The sequence below is a fragment of the Phycodurus eques genome, chromosome 17 (genome assembly GCF_024500275.1).
Source record: "Phycodurus eques isolate BA_2022a chromosome 17, UOR_Pequ_1.1, whole genome shotgun sequence".
NCBI classification, from domain to species: domain Eukaryota; kingdom Metazoa; phylum Chordata; class Actinopteri; order Syngnathiformes; family Syngnathidae; genus Phycodurus; species Phycodurus eques.
The window spans coordinates 10490393-10511326 of NC_084541.1; the positions used below are offsets into that span (position 1 = coordinate 10490393).

General features: G+C 41.3%; 1 protein-coding gene across 3 annotated transcripts; it reads left to right on the top strand.

The window, feature by feature from the left end:
- Positions 1–103: 103 nt before the first annotated feature.
- On the top strand, positions 104–20137 carry hephl1b (hephaestin-like 1b). Of its 3 annotated transcripts, none has more exons than XM_061702461.1 (20): positions 104–431; positions 4431–4675; positions 6443–6655; positions 7785–7970; positions 8060–8314; positions 8658–8826; positions 10454–10593; positions 10707–10838; positions 10918–11123; positions 11464–11605; positions 12380–12592; positions 13372–13588; positions 13667–13806; positions 14897–15022; positions 15104–15210; positions 16148–16379; positions 17793–17932; positions 18022–18175; positions 18297–18317; positions 19045–20137. In XM_061702461.1, exons 1-20 carry the CDS (start codon positions 259–261, stop codon positions 19122–19124), a joined length of 3291 nt encoding a protein of 1096 aa, XP_061558445.1. In that variant the 5' UTR covers positions 104–258; the 3' UTR covers positions 19125–20137. The 3 variants fall into 3 exon arrangements, with proteins under 3 accessions (XP_061558445.1, XP_061558444.1, XP_061558446.1); XM_061702460.1 differs by having other exon boundaries at positions 105–431; positions 11461–11605; XM_061702462.1 differs by lacking the exon at positions 4431–4675 and having other exon boundaries at positions 348–431; positions 11461–11605.
- The last annotated feature ends 797 nt before the right edge of the window (positions 20138–20934 follow it).

The following is a 20934-nucleotide window of genomic DNA, read 5'->3' on the forward strand; positions in this document are numbered from 1 at the left end:
GAGAGATCATAATTATGACAAATCTGACATAATTATCGCGAGAGGATTGCACTTTTTTCTTTTTCTTCTATGCATCATTCCACGGAGGCGGTCTCTGCCTTCCTTTCTCAATAGACTGACTGTTTTCGCTCAGACACACTCTCAAGTCGTCTTTCCTGTTGCCTTCGCAGTGAGCGCTCTCCCACACTGAAACGGTCCGTGGAGTTTCCCCTCCACTTGTTTCTTTCAGGGTGAACGTGTCTCGTCTCCCACGCGACCATGGCGTGGACCTTTACGTTATTATCTGTCTGTTTCTTATTTATCTTCTCTCTGAATGCGGAGGGGACGCGGGGCCAAGAAAGACTCTATTATGTGGCGATTGTAGAGGACTTGTGGGATTACGCACCAAGTGGAAAAAACCTCCTGAACAACGTGGACGTCGCAAATGATGAGTGAGTGCACCATTCATGGGTTCATTTTCATGCAGTCAAATGCCCGAAGAGAGGTTATTTTCCACTGGAGAATGCACATTGAGGGCAGTGTCAGCTCTACTGAGTCAGCAGTGACTCTTTCTGTGTTTTCAGTGACTATAATAAAACACTCACCTCTTATAACTTGGTTTTAATAGGACACCTGCAAGCAATATAGGCCTACAGTTTTCCCTTTTGGTTTCAAGCATTGCAAATTTATTTATATAGCGCATTTCATACAAAAGGTAACTCAATGTGCTTTACATGATTAAAAACATTTAAAAACAAAGAAATAAAATACAATTAACTAAAAATACAATTAAAACAGCGTACAGTGCAAGAAATGTCATTTAAAAGTGGGAATGCTCTAGAAAGTATGGGAAAAAGAAGAGTTTTTAACCTGGACTTAAAAGCATGCGCACTTGGGGCTGACGCCACTTCTGTTGACAACCTATTCCTTTTGCGTGCAGCATAATAGCTAAATGCTGCTTTGGACTCTGTGGTCCACTATTTAACCTGAGTCTGTCAATGTCAGAGCCCTACTGGGTTTATATACCATTAGCATTTCATTCATGTATTCAGGACCTAAACTGTTTAGTGATTTATAGACCAGTAGCAGAACTTTAAAATCTATTCTAAAGCTGACTGGAAGCCAGTGTAAAGACTTTAGAATTGGAGTAATATGCTCTTACCTCTTTGTTTTGGTCAGAACACGAGCTGCAGCATTCTGAATGATCTGCAGCTGTTTAATGCTCTTTTTAGGGAGTCCAGTCAGAAGACCATTGCAATAGTCAAGTCCACTTGAGATAAAAGCATGGATGAGCTTCTCCTGGTCTGCTTGACACATGCAAGCCTTCACTCTGGATATGTTCTTCAGATGGTAGAAGGCAGTTTTAGTAATTGATTTGATGTGACTGTTGAAAGTCAGGTCAGAATATATCAGAACACCAAGGTTTTGGACTTGGTCTTTTTTTTTTAAAGAGAGTGACTCCAGGTATTTACTAACAGCAATCCTCTTTTCTTTATTGCCAAAATCAATTATCTCAGTTTTGTTGTGGTTTAATTGAAGAAAGTTTTGGCTCATCCAGATATGTATCTGTTTTAGACAGTGACAAAACACCTCAATTGAACTGTGGTCATCTGGAGACACTGCTAGATATAACTGTGTGTCATATGCATAGCTATGGTAGTCAAAATTCAAATTCTGAAGAATTTGACCCAAGGGTAGCATTTACAGGCTGAACAGGAGGGGTCAAAGAACTGACCCTTGAGGGACCCCATAGGTCATTGCCATTCGATAAGATTGAACACTTCCAATGGTTTAACCCTCATATAGTGGTCATTATTTACTCAACTGCAGTAAGTACCAGAAGTGTGTTATATTACAAGGGACTCAAAGTGAGGTCTTTACTGTAGTTATCCATCCATTGCATTTTTTTGTAGCCTATCCCAGCTGACTTCGGGCAAGAGGTGGAGTATACTCCACATTTGTCGCTGTCGGGCAGAATCCTTGCATTTCCAAAAACAATACTTTTCAGAAAAAGAAAAAAACAAAAAAACTAATCTTGCTTGATTTATCAAACACTGCATCGGTGAAGTTATTATACCTTATATTGCTATACATTACCCACCAACATTCATTTAATTAGCTAAAAAAACCTCTCAAATGTATTACGCTGTCATCGATTCAAATGGTACGGATACGTCGCTGCCCCGAGCCGTGCAGGTCTGGCCTCACGCGGACCCCTTGACCAGACAAAAAGCCTTTAATACATCCCAAAAGCAAATGACTATGGTTACTTCATCATCGTAAACTCGAGCCATAAGTAATGCAATAAATAAATGATGAGCTGACTAAGCAGCGTATTAGGCAGAAATTAATACGCACACACTTAACATTGTGGCTGACTAGTTTCTTCTGCACCGAAGCATTACAGCGATCCGTTATTAACAAAATAGCCTTACTCAAACTATACTCTATTTTCACTTGTTTTTGTTTGAAAAAACAGACTTTCAATCTTGAGGCGACATAATGCCACAAGCCCCCTGCTGAGTGAGGAAGAAGTGGCATTATTCAACACTTCTCAGACAGTTCAAGTGTACGAGAGATTTGTTCACAAGCTATTTTCAACACTTTAATTTGGTTAACAATGCATACAAATAACAGACAACATGACCAATAGTATTGATTTGCTAAAAATGAATAAATAAATAAATTAACCGTATTTGGACATACAAGATTATTACTCAAACGCTAACTCGATACAAACAAACAAACATCCAAAAACACGGAGGAGAAGAGTTTTCAATGCACATCCCAATATAAATTGGATTGGATTTAGGGGTACAATGTCAATGTTACAGTTTGGGAACATTCCTGTAACCATTTTTTTGGTGCATGAAAAATTAAAACCTAGTTTTGGACGTCTCTTTTCAGGAGTGTTTCGGAAGATGAAATACTGTACGACAGAAAACTGTCAAAATCCTTCCATCTTGTTGAATTAGCTGAATTTACAGTAAATGTTCTAATAATATCAATCCAGTGATTGAAACTTGCACAGTTTGAATCTCCGAGTCACAAGTACAGTTGATGGAAATACTGTATGGTTAGAAGTCCACCATGTACCCTGGCTAACAGGGATGAGTTAGGACTGTCACAAGATCCTTTAAGTTCTTGTTTGAAGCAGACCAGAGGAGCATGATTGCAGGAAACTGTACTTTTCTGAGTTACTGGATCAGCCAAACAGCTTTTTTTCCCCTCAGAAGCCAACAATCACTGTGGTTTACATCTTTTGGCTGGTGTCAGACTAAGCATTTTAGAAACGGTTGTTTTAAACTTTCGACACATTTCCCTTCCCTGTTTCAGTTTCAACATTGCAGGCTTCTTGGAAAAGTCATGTCCTTTCAGAAATCTAGTTGTTTGTCAGTTAAATAACACATCATTCAATTTGCTGTGTGGCATATTACGACATTGACCAGTGACTAATTTCCCAGAATCTTAGTCTGTGATTGATTATGAATTAAACTAAATCACAGCCTTTGAATTCAATCGTGTGGATGACAAACATATATGGCGCCACTTCTTTTGTTCAATTTGGAGCCTTCAAAAGCCTTTACAAATAAATGTGTTTGCATTTACAAAGACTGAATTGATCTTTAATATTTGAATAATGATATTATGTAGCCATTTTTCGAGTAGTTCACTCCACATATTTCATTACCATGATGGTGTTTTTTTTCTCCGGCTCACATTGTATTGTTGCTGCGGTAACATTTTATCCACAGAGAAAATGTATTCATTGACATACTGTATATACAGTAGTTTGTATGGATGGCAGCTAGACCACCTATGGTGGCATTTGTTTTACATTTGATGGGATGGGAGAATCTTTTAATGCTGATGCCATTCTCTTTTTCAATTTGATCAAAAACAATCCTTGAGTCCAAATGTAATATACCTTTTGGATCTCCCTTGATGATACTTGCATAATGAGGTGGCCTCTGCACTCTACATCATAGTCTACAGGTGGATGGACAGGTTTGTTTGTGCGGCACAAAAAACAACAACTTTTTTTTCAAAAACAAAAATGGGACACTGTCCTATAAACAATGCCAAATGTAAACAGGCAAGACTTGTCAAGTTATGTAGTTCAAGTATTCAGTCAAGTCCTTCGAGCGTCAAGAGATGTCTTTCATAAGTTTTAGGAAGCAAGTCCCCAGTCCTAATATTGTGGACTGAAGTCTGAATCAAGTCCCCCCTCCCCCACCTCTGGTTATTAGTTATAATTTGCATGAAACATAATTCTGTATTTCTGAATAAATTATTATAACCTCTAATAGTTTCTGAACAGGAGTAAGAATGACTCTTTCCTCTTCTGGGGCTATTTTCGGTGTAGATGAGACTCACCTAGCTGAGTCTCATCAGATCAATTTAAGAACATTCACTAGAAATACTCTCACTATTTACGTGATCCATTTCAGGCATGCATCAGTCTTTCTGGAGAGCGGACCCCAGCGTATTGGCAGTGTTTATAAGAAGGCCATGTTCCGACAGTACACCGATGCCACATACAGCCAGGAAGCCCCCCGACCCACCTGGTTGGGCTTCCTGGGACCCATACTGCGAGCAGAGGTCGACGACGTCATCGTGGTCCACCTGAAAAATCTTGCATCAAGGAGCTACTCAATGCACCCTCATGGAGTTTTTTATGAGAAAAACATGGAAGGTAGACTTTTAAAAGGACATGTAATGATTGACTTTTTAATTGCACTTATACAAATAGTTGTATCTCGGGAGTGGTTACTCATCTAGTCTGCAATTTAACAACCAAGTACAATAAATATTTTGTTAGCTGCGAGCAGTCCTGAATCGTGGTATGACAATCAAAGCCAAAATGTAAGCAAAGCTGCAGTTTTTGCTTCTTCGAACCAGCACATACTCGAATGTTTGTCATAGTTAGTATTAGAATTTGGCGATCTGTCCGCTGCATGCGACACATGCGCTGATGTGCTACACTAATTGGCAAAGTTTAATTCGGCAACTTAATGACAAAGTGCTGCCTCCACGAGGCAGCACACATTCATTCATTTGTCACAATCAAATCATTATGGGGCCTCGCCAGGGATGGCTTCATTAGCAGTCTGCATGCAGAGGTTAGAACATCTTCTGCTCTAGAGAGAGTCTCAGGCTATCCAGAAACACCACAAAAAGTCGCTGGATTTGTTAATAGTCGCTTTTTTGAAAGACAGTCGCTAGAAAGCTGAGAAAAGTGGCCAAGTATTGCGACAAAGTTACCAAGTCGGCGACACTGAGTAGCCCTCGCTTCATCGCAACACCCTAGCTCTGTTGTCATGGTAACAAAAGCCACACTAAGCCTTTGCATGAGACAGAACTACCCCCCTCCTCAAAAAAGTAAGTGATTTTAACCACAGTGGAACAAGTGTATATTAAGTGTACTTTAATCCTTTGTATATTTTGATGAACGAATGTCAGAGACCTTTTATTAAAACAACTGCGAACTGTTTAAAATTTAGAAGAATTGCATAATACGTCTCCTTCAATGCCACATATCTAAAATTATTTTACAAGATACAGTCAAAAAAACAATCGGAAATCCATAACGTGATGTTTGTTTTGGAAATAGGACATCTTCTTGGACGCTAATGCGGAAGTATTTTTGAACCCTTTGTTATGCAACAGATCCCCATCCCCCACTATTTAGGAGAGAGCTGGTTGCTGTCTTTGGACTTTTTCTTGGAAACTGAAACATCCATCCATCCATTTTCTGAGCCGCTTCTCCTCACTAGGGTCGCGGGCGTGCTGGAGCCTATCCCAGCTGTCATCAGGCAGGAGGCGGGGTACACCCTGAACTGGTTGCCTGCCAATCGCAGGGCACATAGAAACAAACAACCATTCGCACTCACAGTCATGCCTACGGGCAATTTAGAGTCTCCAATCAATGCATGTTTTTGGGATGTGGGAGAAAACCGGAGTGCCCGGAGAAAACCCACGCAGGCACGGGGAGAACGAAACTGAAACAGAAAATAGAAATGTATATTTGCATAAAAAATAATAAGAATTGGACAAATAACAATACAAGACCTTCTCCCTGCCTTATGTTATTGATAAGGTAGGCTTAAGTCTGAGCCTTTTTTCCTTGTAACAACAGATCCTTGATAAGGGGGAAGGGACGAGGAAAAAGAGAGAGAGTTGCTTTCTGCCTACCCTAGAAGAAATACTGATAGCACATGCTGAGAAAAACTGTGTCAAATGTCAAGTAGAAATAGGTACATACCTCCATTACTATTTAGGTGCTGACAAATCATATTATTTTTTATTTTAATCAAGAAAATGGTAATTATATTCATTTAGGAAGGCATCATGAAAATTTATGTATCCCACCTATAGGTAATATGTACACTGTTGTAAGTTTTGAATGTAAACTGAAACAGATATTTGTGTGTGTGTGTGCGTGTGTGTGTTGGCCTTCCAGGAGCACTCTATCCAGACGGGACATCTGGTCACCTTAAGCAGGATGACTCCGTACCACCGGGGGGAAACTACACTTACCGGTGGGAGGTCAGGCCCGAATATGCCCCAACTGATGGCGACGCCAACTGCTTGACCTGGGTGTACCATTCTCACTTGGAGGCTCCCCGGGACATCGCCTCTGGACTTATAGGGGCTCTGCTTACATGCAAAAAAGGTATGGAGGCGTGTTCTTACATATTGTGACCTCCTACTTGCATCTAACTGATTTAGTTTTGTTTTTTTATGCCTCCTGAAGAAAAAAAAAAGAATAATACTGAGTAGAGGGCATATACCACCATTAATGATGACTTGTTAAAAGTTAAAAAAATGTGGGTGTTTGGTTCTGTTTGTCCTGTCTTTTCCTTCGCAAGCTGCTATACTGTACATCGGATATAAGCCAATGTGGCTGCAGCAGACAGATCAAATCTACCCTGTCAATGTAAGCTCGATGACATTGAATGATTAACTTATACACACACGTCTGCCCAAAACAAATACAAGTAATGCAAAAAAAAATATTTACAAAAAAACTGCAGCATGTCGGGTTAGTGGTTAGCAACTCTTAGGTACAGGGTTAACACCTCAGTTCAGACCCTCCTGTGTGGAGTTTGCATGTTCTTCCCATGCTTGGCTTTCTACGGGTACTCTGGCTTCCCACATCCCCCCAAAAAACCTTATTTGTTATTCAAAGAGCATACGGGTGTGACTAGTTTAAGGTTTATATATGGTTTATTGGCCTATGGCGTCGTAATGTAGAGCCCTATGAATGAAAAAAAAGATGACTAGTATCTCTTAAACTACATTTCTGCCTCTTCTGCATAGATCAAATCATTCAACTGGAATTTGAATTTGAACAATAAAGCATATTAGCCAGGCGGCACGGTGGAGCATGTAGCTTGCACGTCTGCCTCCTAGAGGTTTGAGGTTTGAATCTCAGCTTTCTGTGTGAAGTTTGTATCTTCCTCATGTGCTTGCGTATGGTTTCCTCGGATATTCCAATAACAGGCATGTCAGATTAATTGAAGACTCTAAATTTCCCATAGGTGGAAATGTGCGAGTGATGGTTGTTGTCTGGTGACCAGTCCTGAGTGTACCCTGCTTCTTGCCCAAAGTCAGCTGAGATAGTCTGCAGCTCACCCTCTTGTGTACTTTTTGCTTACGTTTTGGCATGTGTGCATGAGAGTTGTTTATGTCAGATATGTGTTTCCTCCCAAAAGACTGGATGTAAGCACTTATCAGAATTGGGCACTTAGACCTGCAGTGTAAATCCAGCCTTGGATAATATCTCTTTTTTGACTTACCAGGAATCCTGCAGGAGAGTAGTGAAGAGGGAATAGATCGCAATGACGTGGCCCAGGATGTCTTCCTGATGTTTAACGTAGTGGACGAGAACCTGAGTTGGTACCTCAAGGACAACATTGACAGATGCACCGATCCAGCTGGGGTCGACCCTAATGATGAAGACTTTGTGGAGTCAAACCTTATGCATGGTAGTAGCTTTTCAAAGCCAAATGGACCACCTATGTTTGTGTCAGCTGTCTCCTTCTCTCTAACCTCTGCTTGTCCCCTTGTGTAATAGCCATTAATGGGTACATGTTTGGTAACCTGCCCGGAATTGAGCTGTGCCAGCACCGTGCAGTGTCTTGGCATTTGTTTGGCATGGGTAACGAGGTGGATATCCACTCTGCCTTTTTCCATGGAAATACCTTACTGGACCGCGGCCACCGAACCGACGTGCTCAGCCTTTTCCCAGCCACTTTTGCTACAGCTGAGATGGTCCCGACGGCGGGGGGCAAGTGGCTGCTGACCTGCCAAGTTAATGACCACCTGCAGGGTAGGGCACCTGACCTTTAACACTTCTCCCCATTCTGTCCTGTACTGTAAACATGAGAAACTTACACGGTATCTTAAAGCTGTTCAAAGTCCTTCCAACAGGGAAATGACTGAGCTCTTCTGTATACACTGGGGAAATACCATTCCTTTTTATCATATGAGCATCTCCATAACTGAATTTTATTTTATCTGTGACAATATCAAAGGTGAATTTTTCAATTCAAACATTTTAGTTAAGAGATTAAAGTAAAGCCAACAATATATCTGAACAGTTTGACTGTCAGTTCTGTATTGAGTCTCCAAGACATCCCAAATGCGTGTCAAATGCTTCTGTCGTTTTGCAGCTGGGATGCAGGCATTTTATCAAGTGAAGTCTTGCAGCAATGAGACCGGCTCCACAGTGATGAGTGGTATTGTCCGGAATTACTACGTGGCAGCAGAGAAAACGTTGTGGAACTACGCTCCCTTGGCAAAAGACCTGATCCGAAATGTTTCCCTGACTGATGCCGACAGGTACGAGCCCCATATCGAAGAGGACAGCCTATTATTCCTTTATAGGACACTGACCAAAATGCTGTAATTGCAAAGTCGAGGTAGACTAGGGTGGATCACAATCATAACTTTAACACAACTTCACTTTTGGGTTATTTTGTTTTTATGTATACAAATATGATTACATTTTGGTGAATTGTATTTTTCACATTTTATTTTAATAATTTTAGAGGCTTCAAATTGTATTGTCTTTGTCATGGCGGCACGGTGGACAACTGGTTCAATCCCCGGCCCCGCCTGTGTGGCGTTTGCATGTTCTCCCTGTGCCTGCGTGGGTTTTCTCCGGGCACTCCGGTTTCCTCCCATATCCCCAAAAACATGCATGGTAGGTTAATTGAAGTCTCAAAATTGCCCGTAGGTGTGACTGTGAGTGCGAATGGTTGTTTGTTTGTGTGTGCCCTGCGATTGGCTGGTAACCAGTTCAGGGTGTACCCCGCCTCCTGCCCGATGATAGCTGGGATAAGCTCCAGCACTCCCGCGACCCTTGTGAGGATATGCGGCTCAGAAAATGGATGGATGTCTTTGTCATTTCATGTAATTTTCAGGACTACTCTAAGATGTTGGTGACGTTTACTTCACCCACACTATAATTCATTCATTCATCTTCCGTACCGCTTATTCTCACTCGGGTCGCCGGCGTGCCGGAGCCTATCCCAGCTATCTTTGGGCGAGAGGCGGGTTACACCCTGAACCGGTCACCAGCCAATCACAGGGCACATAGAAGCAAACAACCATTCGCACTCATATTCAAACCTATGGACAAGTTAGAGTCTTCAATCAACCTACCGTGCATGTTTTTGGAATGTGAGAGGAAACCGCAGTACCCAGAGAAAACCCAATTTTATAATTAATGGTAATAAATAACATTCTTGGTATAAATCATACTTATCTAATTTTGTTAAGAATCCTTTTTGCACACACCTTTAAAGTTACTAAATGTAGTTCCTTCAAACTATCATCAGAAACAGAATCAGAATCATCATTATTTGCCAAGTATGTCCAAAAAACACACAAGGAATTTGTCTCCGGTAGTAGGAGCCGCTCTAGTACGACAACAGACAGTCAATTGACAGAGAACACTTTAGAGACATAAAGACATTGACAAAAAACAGTCACTGAGCAATAAAGGGTTGTTAGTTATCTGGTAATGCCGGTAAAAAAAAATTTTGGGACAATTGTGAAAAAATGTAATTTATTTTTCATGTAATTTAGAGCTCTATTCAGTTATCAAAGTCTATACAGTGTTGTGCAGCCAAAGTTTATAACAATTTGGCTCCATACTTACTGTATACAAATATTTTACATTCATTCATTCGTATATTTTTGTGTTCGCAATTGAATTTAGTACAAGATCATATTAAAAAGTTATATTACATGCTAGATTGTATGAAGCATTAAAACACAATATTTTGAGTATTTTGTCGCTTGGTTATGGTTAGTACATACTTTAAAAAAATATATTTTCAGTTTAAGGACTATATATAAACCACAGGTCTTTTAAGTGGTCCAGAAATGCTAATTTTCTCAAATTTATGTTGCCTTTTTTGTACAAACTCCAGCTAAATTTGCACACATGCCTTTTTTCCAGTCCATCAGAGACATTTTTTGGTACAGATGGTGGTCGGATCGGCGGTACCTATATTAAGGTGGTGTACACAGAGTACACAGACGATACCTTCAGCACAGAAAAATTACAGAGTTCTGATTCTCTCCACTTGGGAATCTTAGGTGAGTCTTATCAATTCACCTATTCAAAATTTTATTCCCCTCAACCCCTCCCCCAATTTTGCCTTCAGATTACATAATCCAATCTGCTTCCAATGTGCCCTGTATTTGTAAAGGTCCGATCTTGAGGGCGGAGGTAGGAGACACCCTCAAGGTGACCTTCTTGAATCGGGCTGATAGAAACTACAGCATTCATCCTCATGGCCTGCACTATGAAAAACGTTTCCAAGGAAGCAGCTATGATGATGGTGAATGAATGTGCTGAAGTCATAAACAAGATACAATGTGGTACCTGATGTGTCAGTTGCAGTTCTTTCTCTGCATAAGGTGTTGACAAACCTGGCGCCCACGTCGCTCCGGGGGAGACCTTTACCTATACCTGGCAGGTCCTGGAAGGTCCGTCGTCCTCTGACTCTCCCTGTATCCCTTACCTGTACTACTCTGCAACAGCGCCAGTTGAGGACACCAACTCGGGATTAGTGGGACCTCTGCTCGTGTGCAAAAGAGGAACGTTGGGGGAGAACAGAACTCAGGTTACTCATCATGTTTAAAAAAAAATGTAGTTTACAGTTGGAAGAGGGGCAGAACCACACTGCATCATACTGAAAAGGTGTTTCTAATACAATTGTTTTACCTTATTATAGGGGTAAAGTAATACAACATTTGTTAGGATGATGTAGTGCAGTTGTACATTGCAATCACAATAAGAAACATGGGGAAATGAATACTGTACCTCTCAGACAGTGTCAATCAAGAGTTAACATTATTTTTGTAAGGGCAGAATATTTGATGCAGCTCGAGCTTGTATTGGATCTCAATAGACTGTGCAGATGTAACTAATGTCTTGACGTCTACTGACATTGTTGACAGAAGGGTGAGGACAAGGAATTCTTTCTTCTTTTTTCTGTCATGGATGAAAACCTGAGCTGGTATTTGAAGGAGAACATCGACACATTTGGCACCAATGAGACAAACGTAGATGATGAAGACTTCCAGGAGAGCAACAAAATGCATGGTGAGCAGTTCGTAATTGTGCACAGATGCCACAAGATAGTGGCAAAGCATTTAAAACAAAAAATTATCCTAAAGCATCCACACCATGCATCTAGCATGTGCACAGTCATGAACACGTCACATTGACTGTGTACAGTAGTTACATTATTTTTTTACCAACAAACCACATTCATGTGGCTCATCAATAGCCTAAATAACACACCAGTACAAATAAACCCTTTTTTTGACTGATACAGTTTAACACTGAGATCTCTTTGACACTGTGGAAGCTCTCTGCACAGAAAAGGGTTTGCGCTGTAAGATGTGAAAAAAATGTCAGGAAAAGCCGACTAGAAAATCTTAACTTTATTTAGGGTTAATCAGAGGTCCTTCACATATATGGTGGCAGTTGATTGATTAATTCTGAACACAGCTGCATCCCCAGTTATATGTTGGTGTCGGTACTTGTGCAACCACATTATCTCTGCTGTTTAGTTTAACCTCCTGTCTCTAAAATATGTCTTTTTTTTCAATTGAGTTGTAAAGGTTATAGGTCACATTAATGGTGGAAAGTTTTGAAATGATTATCTTGGTGTAGTTTTTTTAAATCACAAAAACCTGGTGTTTGATCAGGGGTGTGTAGACTTTTTTTTTATATGCACTGTAGCAGGGGAACACTGTACAGCCGTGGTGACTTGTGTAAATAAAGTGCAGTGATCAAACGGCCATAGTGGGACGCATCTACCGTGTTGCTTTCAGTTCATACTTTCTTGCCTGTTTTCTTCCATTACAACAGCTGTAAATGGACTCATGTACGGGAACCTTCCTGGACTGGACATGTGTGCCGGGGACAAAGTTATGTGGTACACCTTTGGTCTGGGCACCGAGGTGGACATCCATGGTGTTTATTTCGAGAGAAACACCTTCAAAAAGCAGGGCACCACGCGGGACACACTCAACCTCTTCCCTCATACCACTACTACCGCGGAAATGCGGCCACAAACTCCTGGTCAGTATCACAAACATGCACAAGGACACCACATCCTGTTTTCTAAATGAATGAGGAGGGGTCACCCATTCATCCAGAGTGTATTTGACAAGCAAATATGGTATGTCATCAACAATTTTGTTTACCTTTCTGGAGACAGCACTGAGATTTGCTAGTCTTTATCTGGGAAACCATAACATTCTGTCATTTCCTGCAATAGAAAAATGTCAAGTCGTTCATCCTATGCAGTTGCGAGGGATTCCACCCAGCACCGTTAAAGTAGAAGTTACACTATTCACTAGCTACCACAACCAGACTGTAATGGCAATAAAATAAATAAGTGAAAACAAGAACGTTTGATAATGAATTTTGCTTTAGGTTTTGGGACACCGAGCTACGCTTCCACTGCAAGGAGTGAAAATAAAATAAAGGATTGAGTTTGTCCCACACTTTTGCACCTATTAACACCTTACACACGTCTGACTAGACTGTAAGACTCAATGTGTATAGGTTTGTGAGGTGCAAGGTAATTTATGTTGGACCTGAAACGGCCTGGATTACGATCTCTGTTTTAGCTCATCCCAGAGGTGCCTGACGGTTTTGAGCAGGTTAGGTTGTTTCAAGTTCTTCCACACCAAACCCATCCAAGCATGCTTCTATGAACCTTGCTTTGCGCATTGGGGCACAGCCATGCTGGAATAAAAAATGGCCTTCCCCATACTGTTTCCACAAAGTCAAAAGCACAGAATCTTTGATTCTGTGCTTTTGTTTCCTTGACTTCTCCTCACTTTTTCAAACAGACACTTACGAAGTGAGCTGCAGAGTAACAGACCACTACTCAGGTGGCATGAAGCAGCAGTACAGGGTGACCTCCTGCCCGGGCCGCAAAATGAAGAGAACACATACAGCGCCTACCAAAACGGTTCAGTATTTTATCGCCGCTGAAGAAATAGAGTGGGACTACTCACCCAGCAGGGAGTGGGAGCTGGAGAAACACCACAGCACATCAGATGATAGGTATATGAGTTTGGGATTTAGGATAGAACTTATTACTGGTTATTAATGGAGAGGAATTATTATGATTTTTTTTTTCAGTCCAGGTAATATATTTGTGGGGACAGGGAAGAACCGGATTGGCTCGCGATACCAGAAGGTCGTGTATAGAGAATACACAGATGAAACCTTCGGTGTTGAGAAAAAAAGGGACTCCAATCAAGAACACTTGGGAATTTTGGGTAAGATTTGGATTAATCATAATCATAACAGTAATACACAGAGTCCAATACACACACCTCACCAGTGGGACAAACGGTGGAAATAGAAAAAGCTGCAGTACTCTTACTCACTGATGTCCATCCATCCATTTTTTTTCACTTCTCCTGTTCAGGGTCAATCCTATAGCTAACTTTGGGCAAAAGGCTGCTTAGGCTGGGTACACCGTGGACAGGTTAGTGCAGGGCACATATAAAGAAACAATGATTCACACTTACATTCACACCAATGGGAAATCTAGATTTTTTCCAATGAACCTAACATGCATGTTTTTGGAACGTGGGAGGAAGCCGAGTACCTACACAAGCACAGGGATGGGAGAACATGCAAACACCAGACAGGCAAGTCAGAGCAGTGATTTGAACCCTGAACCTCTCGGGGGAAAACGTGGCCGCCACATGCTTCACAATGCCGCCTTTGTGCTTTGTTATTTAAATTTGAATTTCATCATTTTAACTATGTAATGTAGCCGCAAAGTAGTTCAACAGAATTGCTTGGATTAAATGAGCCTCGACATTCACTGCTCACCCTGTTGTGTTGAAAGTAATGTCCACCAATTATTTTATGTCACACCAAACACTAGCGCTGACGTAGCTATGCTACTAATCTGATTGGGGATGCCGCATCGCTGTGTGAAAGCATATAGTTACGGTAATAAACCGCTTCACTAAGTTCTGTTTAAAATGCCAATACAAGGCGGACCTAATTTTATGGCTTTGGTGCTGCAATTTTGCAAGATCTAAGTGCAAAACAGGCTACCAGGTGTGTGTTTGTGTGTGTGTGGGGGGGGGGGGGGGGGTGTTCAACCCCAACCCCTGAGAAGTGTTAGGGGGTTGATGTTTAGGTAATGTAAGTGGATTGAAGCAGATTGTAATCTCTCAAGTAGCCAGTCTCAAGTTTCCCCACTATCTGTCTTGAGCCCCTGAAGTCCCCCAAGCTAAATCCACCTCAGCTCAAGTCTTTCTTCACTGAGCCCTATAGAGGGCCCTTTTTGTCATTTTAAAAGGCAAGGCTGGAATCCATCAAAGTTGGCATGTTCTCTTTTCCATGCAGGTCCGATCATCAAATCAGAGGTGGGAGAACAGATTGTGGTCATGTTCAAGAACAAAGCCCGGCATCCATTTAGCATTACTGCACATGGAGTAAAGACCTCAAGCTCTTCCCTTGCTGTGGAGCCTGGTACGAATGCAAGAAAAAAATAGTACAGAACTAATTTAGCTTGTGATTGCTAACTGAGCATTATCCATGATCTCTTATCAGGCCTCTTGACAGTGGTGTCGTGGAATGTACCAGAAAGTTCCGGACCAGGGGACTCGGATCCTAACTGTATATCCTACGCCTACTACTCTACCGTTGACTTCATCAAGGTACACGTTGCCTACATCCATCCATCCATCCATTTTCTTCCGCTTATCCGAGGTCAAGTCGCGAGTGCCGTAAAAAAGTATTGGCCCCCTTATCAAATTCTTTTATTTTTGCATCGTTCCCCACTTTGTTTAAGATCAACAAACAAATGTAAATATCAGACAAATATAACCCAAATGAACTTAAAATGCTGCTTTTAAATGGTGATTTCATTTATTCAGGAAAATAAGTTATGTTACCTGGCCTTGTGTGAAAGAGTTATTAAACCCCCTTGCTAAATCATGAATTAATTGTGGATAATCACAACTTTTGGTTAATTTTCACTGATGACACCCTAGCCTGAACATCACCATTTAAAAGCAGCATTGTAAGTTCACTTGGGTTATAGTTGTCTGATAGTTACATTTGTTTGATGATCTTAAACATTAAAGTGGAGAAACTATGCAAAAACATAAGAATTTGAAAAGGGGGCCAATACTTTTTCATGGCGCTGTATATACAGCAAAGGTCACATGGAAGTACACCAGTTTACAGTGTATTAAAATAATTTATTAATGATCAATTTAGCTGTCATGCAGAAGTCAAAATGGGACAGTCGGACAAAAACGTTGGGACACATCTCTTAATCTGTCAATTAATCAATCTGGGGTTTGACTCGACCCCTTAGTTCCGCTGTAACCCTAACCCAAAGACCTTTGGAATTAGCCAACATCAGTGCCCTCTGACCTGACAAATGTTTTTCTGCATGAATGGACACACATTCCCACAATGTAGAAAGTCTTCCTAGAAGAGTTTGATTCTGTTAAAGTCCTTTAGGTAGATCTTATCACTTTCTGTCGATGGAATGTCAAGGTGTGGCAAAACTTTTGTCCATAGGTGGAAGTTAAACACAAGACATGTTGAAGGAAAGTTAATGATGAAGCCTTTGTGCATGTTCAGGATATATACAGTGGTCTTCTGGGCCCGCTGGTGGTCTGCAGGCCCGGGACTCTGAGGGGTGAGGGGCCGGACCGACAGAGGTTCGACATAGAGAAGGAGTTTGCGCTGTTTTTCATGGTGCACGATGAAAACCAGTCCCACTACTTGAAAGAGAACATCAGAACATACCTCGGGGAGGACCCTGACACCTTCATACCGGATGAAGACTTTGAGGAGAGCAACAAGATGCACGGTAAGCAAGGGAGAGGATCATTTAAAGAAGCAAACTGAAGAATTTTAGAACACAAGGCTCACATATCAACCCAGGGGTGGCGGCATTCATTTAACAATACGAGGTGTGTCGGGAAAACACCAGGACTGGTGTCACAAAATATATACAGTATTTCAATCTCAAATGACAAGTTTTCCCTTTCAATGTGGGCCAGACAATCAACAAGCACATTTACAAAGAGATCCTGCGGCATTTTCTTCATTAAGTGTGCGAGAAGAGGTGAGAGTTGTGCCAGGACAACTCGTGGCTGTGTCACCATGACAACGTCCCTGCTCACAATGCCCTAAGCATCTGACAGTTCCTGACCAAGATGAACATAACCACGCTGCAGCAACCTCACCCAACCTGGCTCGCCCCCCCCTATTTCCTAAGATCAAGGGGTCAACAAAGAGAGCTTGTTGAAAACGTAGACGAAATCGAGATGGCTGTGACTCCTTCCAGGAGTGCATGAAGGCGTGGCACAGAAGGCTGGGAAAGTGAAGCTCTTAATATTTGTATTTTTTTTATTTTTTTGCACAAGTGCTTTCGACTAAGCCATTCATTGTGTATGTGACGCCATGACGCACCACCTGGCGGGGGCAGGGTTTTGCCGGACTGCTGCCCAGATAAAAAAAAATGTTCAATGATGTCAGACAGCGCATCCAATAGGAGAGATGGTGGCGGAATGGTTTCAGAGTGAAAAGAGAAAGTTGTAGGCTGAAGTGAAAAAAACATGGAGAAACTTGACGAAGCCTGAAGTACACCTCAAGCGGTCTCCAAATAGCTGTAGCTCACAGACGAGCTCGAACTCCCAGAGATGCCGCCTGCCAATTTTATCACATGAACCCGTTTTCTTTTTCTTTCTACCGCTCATTGTCTCCTCCTCCTCAGTAAAGGTAAAGCCAGGGATTTTCACTGTAATGGTGACAAATCCCTATTTCCAAGCTGCAGCTTACTTAACATCCAAACAAGTGGGAAAAAGGCATTGAGTTACTTCTTGCAACCACCAACAAATACGGCAAGCTTGAGCCAGATCATCGTCATCGCTGCACCCTAACCCGTGGAAAACACCACGTAAAAGATTTGGGGTGAAAGACCCTTTAGACTCCAAGGAGGATTACTTCGAAGGGGAAATCTTGTACTTTGGAGTTTTGATTTGAAATATATCTTATAGGGAGCCAGTCCTGGAACCTTTCTGACACTCCATGTCTGCCACACAGTTCTGGGTTTCTGCTTTTATGTTTGGAGTTTGCAAACCAACATAAGCAAGGGAAGAACATGCAAACTCCACACAGGAAGCCCGCAACCTAGATTCAAACCGCCAACCTCAGAAATGTGAGGCGGCTGTGCAAATCTCTCATCCACCAATTTAATTAAACCTCTTGTGTGTTGTAGGGATTAATGGCAAACTCTATGGCAACCTCCATGGACTGGTAATGAGCCAGGGACAAAAGGTCGACTGGTATCTACTCGGCATGGGCAACGAAGTAGATATGCACACTGTACACTTCCATGCTGAGACTTTTACCTACAAGGTGAGCTGCACACAAACCCGGCTTTGGTTTCTTAATGTTAATTTGATCACATAAGATCCATTCAATGTACAATACCTTGTTTGTGTCAGACTGACCGCGTGCACCGCGCAGACGTCTTTGACCTCTTCCCTGGGACTTTTCAAACGGTGGAGATGGTGGCTGGAAACCCAGGAACGTGGCTGCTCCACTGTCACGTGACTGACCATATCCACGCAGGCATGGAGACCACCTTCACCATCAATGGTAAGTTAGTCACATGCGTGTCAGTCTAATACAGTCCACAGCAGCTACACACTCTGCATGAGTATAATAAATACATACTACAAAGGATTCCTTTCACTATTTCACATTTGCTCTTTTTCAGAATCAGAGATCAAGTCACATGGTAAGATGTTATGATGGACAGTGTAGCGCCTCACAGTTTAATAAGTGGGGTGCAGATCTTCACCAACTGTTCACAAAAGTGAGGTTTTCCAGGAAATCCCAGGACCATACCATTATTTTATTCGGGAGCAGTGAGAACATGCCTTTTAGCAAAAATAAACAACAAAATAGAACAGCAAAAAGTGAAAACAGTCAGTCATTTGTCTTTTTTTTTTTTTAAAGTGAAAGCATTATGGCGTGCCATATCTGTGTTAATCATGCTACTTTTTGGTTCACAGAAGATGACATAAGACAACAAGACTGTACCACAACAGATCGAGCGGTGGGGAAAAGATCAATATGACAAACAACCAAAAGAGAAAAATTCTCCCTACTAAAGTGTGAAAATCACGTTACATTTATTACTATTATTTATTTATTTATTTTTGGGTCACATGCCATTTTCGGCTTTTGTGCGTGTAGACATTTAGTAACAATCCGGAACACTTTTTAATAAGTGAGGCCCCTGGCCCAACTACCAGTTTTAAAAATTTAATTTGGCGCTTGAACACAAAAGTTTGCCCACCCCTGAAATAATATGTGATTTCATATACAAAATACATTGCAAAGGCTTTAATGTTGGGTCCCGAACCAGCCCTTCTATTGATAGATCACTCCTTCACAGTACACTATTAGCTTTTCATGTCATTAACCATTGTGCCTTTTTCTATTGCTATGACTTGCTGCAGCTCCTGCTCCTGAAGGCGCCATGCAGATGTTGTTTCTCTCCCTCACATTTGGACTTTTGGCCATAGTTGTGATGCACTAACAGACTCTGGGAACTGTGAAAATACACTGGAGAAAAAAAGGGGGCAAAATCACACTTTAGTATTTGCTTACTTGATGTTGTGCCTTCTTGAAAATGTCAATCAAGTCCAAATATTTCAAAGAATGTGCAAGTTCAAGTGTGTGTAATAGTAATATAGAACCATTTTATATGTATAGAAGCTTTCTATGTTGTCATGTTGCACTATGTTCAATTACTCAGCTGGGTTTGTAAAGCATCGCTGCACCAAATATTTTGATACAAATCGAATTGTGAAATTAAAACGTTTATGTTTGAGTATTGTGCACACTGGTGTCATGTCATGTGCTATCATCACGTACTTCCACAGGGTGGCGCTGCTTGTAATTGACTGTTGATGTAGCGCAGCATTTAGCAAATAGAGGTTGGGAATGCGATCTTGAAGTTTTTAAGTAAAATGCTGAAAGCCATTGTTCAATGCTATTCACATACTGTTTTATCTGAAGGTTTTTAGCTATATATGCGACCCTAGTGAGGATGAGCAGTCCAGAAAATGTATTGATGGATGTTTTATCAAGTGGAGGAAAAGTGACAGTATTTCTTATTTAAGTATATGCATCATCATATACAAATTCTGGTAATTTCCAAACATCCCCAATTTTTATTTTTAAATCACATTCCAGATGATGAATTCCTCTTATCTTTATATAGGCCTTCTCCTTGAACAAGCAAAATGAACTCCTCTGCAATTTAGCACGTTTGGCAGATGCAATTCTGGGTGTGCTCACTTGTAGATCAGCTTCCAAATCTGTTTGCGTAAGCAATCAAGTTTGCACCCATTTCTGTCCATGCAAACCTTCAGTAAATTAGGCTCATATTTTGTGATGTACTCAAAATGCGCATCCAGTACAGCACACAACACATGTGATATTACTGTTAACTGATCTACTCAGACTAATTTTCAAATGTTTGTTTTCAGGCTATTAAAACACTGTGATCTTAACTTTCTGCCAAGAATAAAGAAAATCCGTGAATAATTGACACAGCCACTTAAATGGGGAGAGGTGTTTGTAATTGCATATAGATGCCACAAGATAGGATCATAAAGCATCAATACCATGTATATAGCATGTACACAATCATGAACTCATGTTACATAAACAACTATTCAGTACTTAGGTGATTCAACACAAACAAACTACCTTGACCTGAGGCTCATATAGTATTAAAACAACACTCTCTACAGAAACGACTGCACCTCAGCACACCGAGAGGCAGGGTACACCCTGAACTGGTCGCCAGCCAATCCCAGGGCACAAACAACCATTCGCACTCGCATTCACACCTACGGGCAATTTAGAGTCATCATTTAACCTACCACGCATGTTTTGGGATGTGGGAACAGACCAGAGTACCCGGAGAAAACCCACGCAGGCACAGGGAGAACATGCAAACTCCACACAGGTGAGGCCAGATTTGAACCCGGGTCCTCAGAACTGTCAGGCAGATGTGCTAACCAGTCGCCCACCATGCCGCCATTAGCTATTTTATTTGCCTAAACAACACGCTGGCACAAACTGACTGGACATCACACAGGGGATGAAGATAAATGACAAAATAAAGACTTTACAAATGCCGAACAGCATCGAACAGTGAATATTCTTTTCATTGGATAGCAACACTTTTTATATAAATGAAAGAAAATCAATGTTTTATCAGGTGGAGGAAATAAGTCATGTAGTGCACCTGTGACTTAACACTTAATTTGTTTACAGTAAATACAGTCTAGCCCAGATTTAAGATCACACAGTCTGATTAATCAATGACTGATTGA

What these genes read in the sequence shown, in the direction of transcription:
- hephl1b (XM_061702460.1), top strand. Translation starts at nt 259, where the DNA reads ATGGCGTGGACCTTTACGTTATTATCTGTCTGTTTCTTATTTATCTTC. An exon ending in GGAGAGCAACAAGATGCACG is followed by an intron (nt 16,380 to 17,792) that starts GTAAGCAAGGGA and finishes TGTGTGTTGTAG; the next exon opens with GGATTAATGGCAAACTCTAT. An exon ending in CTGAGACTTTTACCTACAAG is followed by an intron (nt 17,933 to 18,021) that starts GTGAGCTGCACA and finishes TGTTTGTGTCAG; the next exon opens with ACTGACCGCGTGCACCGCGC.